Source organism: Rhagoletis pomonella, unplaced genomic scaffold (assembly GCF_013731165.1).
Source record: "Rhagoletis pomonella isolate Grant_MI unplaced genomic scaffold, Rhpom_1.0 Rhpom_scaffold_00008, whole genome shotgun sequence".
NCBI lineage: Eukaryota > Metazoa > Arthropoda > Insecta > Diptera > Tephritidae > Rhagoletis > Rhagoletis pomonella.
The window spans coordinates 25,194,482-25,196,227 of NW_023458562.1; the positions used below are offsets into that span (position 1 = coordinate 25,194,482).

Below are 1,746 nucleotides of genomic sequence, written 5' to 3' on the forward strand. Positions count from 1 at the left end.
TTTTTTTGGTATTCATATCCGTTGGCGTAGATTAATTAAATTTTATTATATTTTAATACATGTTTTTATGTATTAACTTATAACATACATATATTTTATTTATTCTACTTAGAAAAAAAAAAAACACCAACCAGCCAAATTAATATTTGAAGCTAGTTTTTTATTGAAAAGTTTTGTTTGACAACAATTAAATATAGCGATTTCTCTCAGCTTAAACTCCCTAAACTTGCTGCGGGCTATTTTTGCCTACCCAGAAGCTGCATATGACCTGCAAGCTCCAGTATCCGTGTTTTGGGCGTAGCATATTTTTAGGTGTACGCTTTATTTGGTTCGAAAAACTTTACGCTGTGTACATAAATCCATAAAAGGTGGTGTTTGAAAAGCTAAACCTTGCGCAGCTTGATGAAAAAAGTCAGAAAATAACGAAGAAATACAGACTACCTAACATTTGTTGGTGTTTGAAAAAAATAAAGATAAAAACTTGCAGAAAAAATTACAAAAATTTATTATTTGGAAAAGATAAATATAAAAAATCAATTAAGGCAAAAATTCAAAAAATCACCCATTTCACTATTGAATTAATCCATTAGCAGCCGATATCACCAGCAATTTAAATGGAAAATGATTTTTTATTTTCTGTCATATAAAATTCAAAAAATTAAAATCATTTTTCACTTAAATTGCTTTCGTGAAATTGGCTGTAAGGTATACATATATATGCATGTAAATGCATATTTATATTTAGTTATATTAGTTATACTAACACAATATTTATGTGTATGTAATACTTAGACATGTGTCGTACACAAATCAAGTACGTCCAGTTACAGGTATTTTTTTCTGTTTTTCTCTTGTAGATGCTTAGTGATGGGTTTACACTGAAGAAATGATATTAATATTTAATGAGTTATTCAAATTTTTGATTTTTGCATACAAAAGAAAAACAAAAAATACATTAAAATGTTTAATTTGTATTTAAACAACATTTTTTTTTTTAGAACTAACCAAATACAGTATAAGTAAGCAAACTCAGTTATGTTGAAGCAAGCAAAACAAACAAACCGAGAAGTAAATGCGAGACGCAACTATTTTAAGGCAGTTGATGAATTAGAAGCGAGGAAATTAATTTATATTTAGTTTCAATTTGTATTTTTCTGCGCTACAGTTTTATTAAAAATTTAAGGCATTTTAATTTAAATTAATTTAAAATTTTAAACAATGAAAAAATAAAATAAAAATATATGTAAAAACTTAGACATACTATAACTCCTTAAAAAAAGCGTCCACGCAAAGGACGCTTAAATTATTATCTAAAAAATAACATACAATTAAATTCAAATAAGCTATCGTAAAAAATTACCGACAAACAAACCAATGATTGATGATTAGTTTAACGTAAATTCAATTATAAATTAACAAAAATATTCGCAAGTTTATTATGCGAAAATGTAAGGTTATTAATTTCAATAAAAAAAAATTTTTAAAGTACATAAAAATAAAAAAACAACAACAAACAATTCAATTACATTGGAAACTAAAAAGAAACTAACTTAAAACAAAAATTAAGTCGTAAGAATCTGTAAAATATTTGTAGTTGTAAACATTTGAATAACCCTAAAAATATGTTTGTATGTATGTAGCTCATTCAGCTACGAACTATTTACTGTACTACTTTTAATGGTTACACTGTGCTCGCCAGTAAACTGGGAGTATCTGGGCTTGCTAAGCTGGTAGTGTGGCTATACC

The 1,746-nt window shown here is 26.4% G+C and overlaps 1 protein-coding gene across 1 annotated transcript in view; it reads left to right on the top strand.

Moving 5' to 3' along the window:
• The first annotated feature begins 794 nt into the window (after positions 1–794).
• LOC118745236 (1,4-alpha-glucan-branching enzyme) overlaps positions 795–1,746 on the top strand; it is a 13,790-nt gene continuing 12,838 nt past the window's right edge. Inside the window, exon 1 of the mRNA XM_036478762.1 lies at positions 795–814. Coding sequence (XP_036334655.1) covers positions 795–814 — 20 coding nt within the window. The remainder of the gene's footprint in view (positions 815–1,746) is intronic.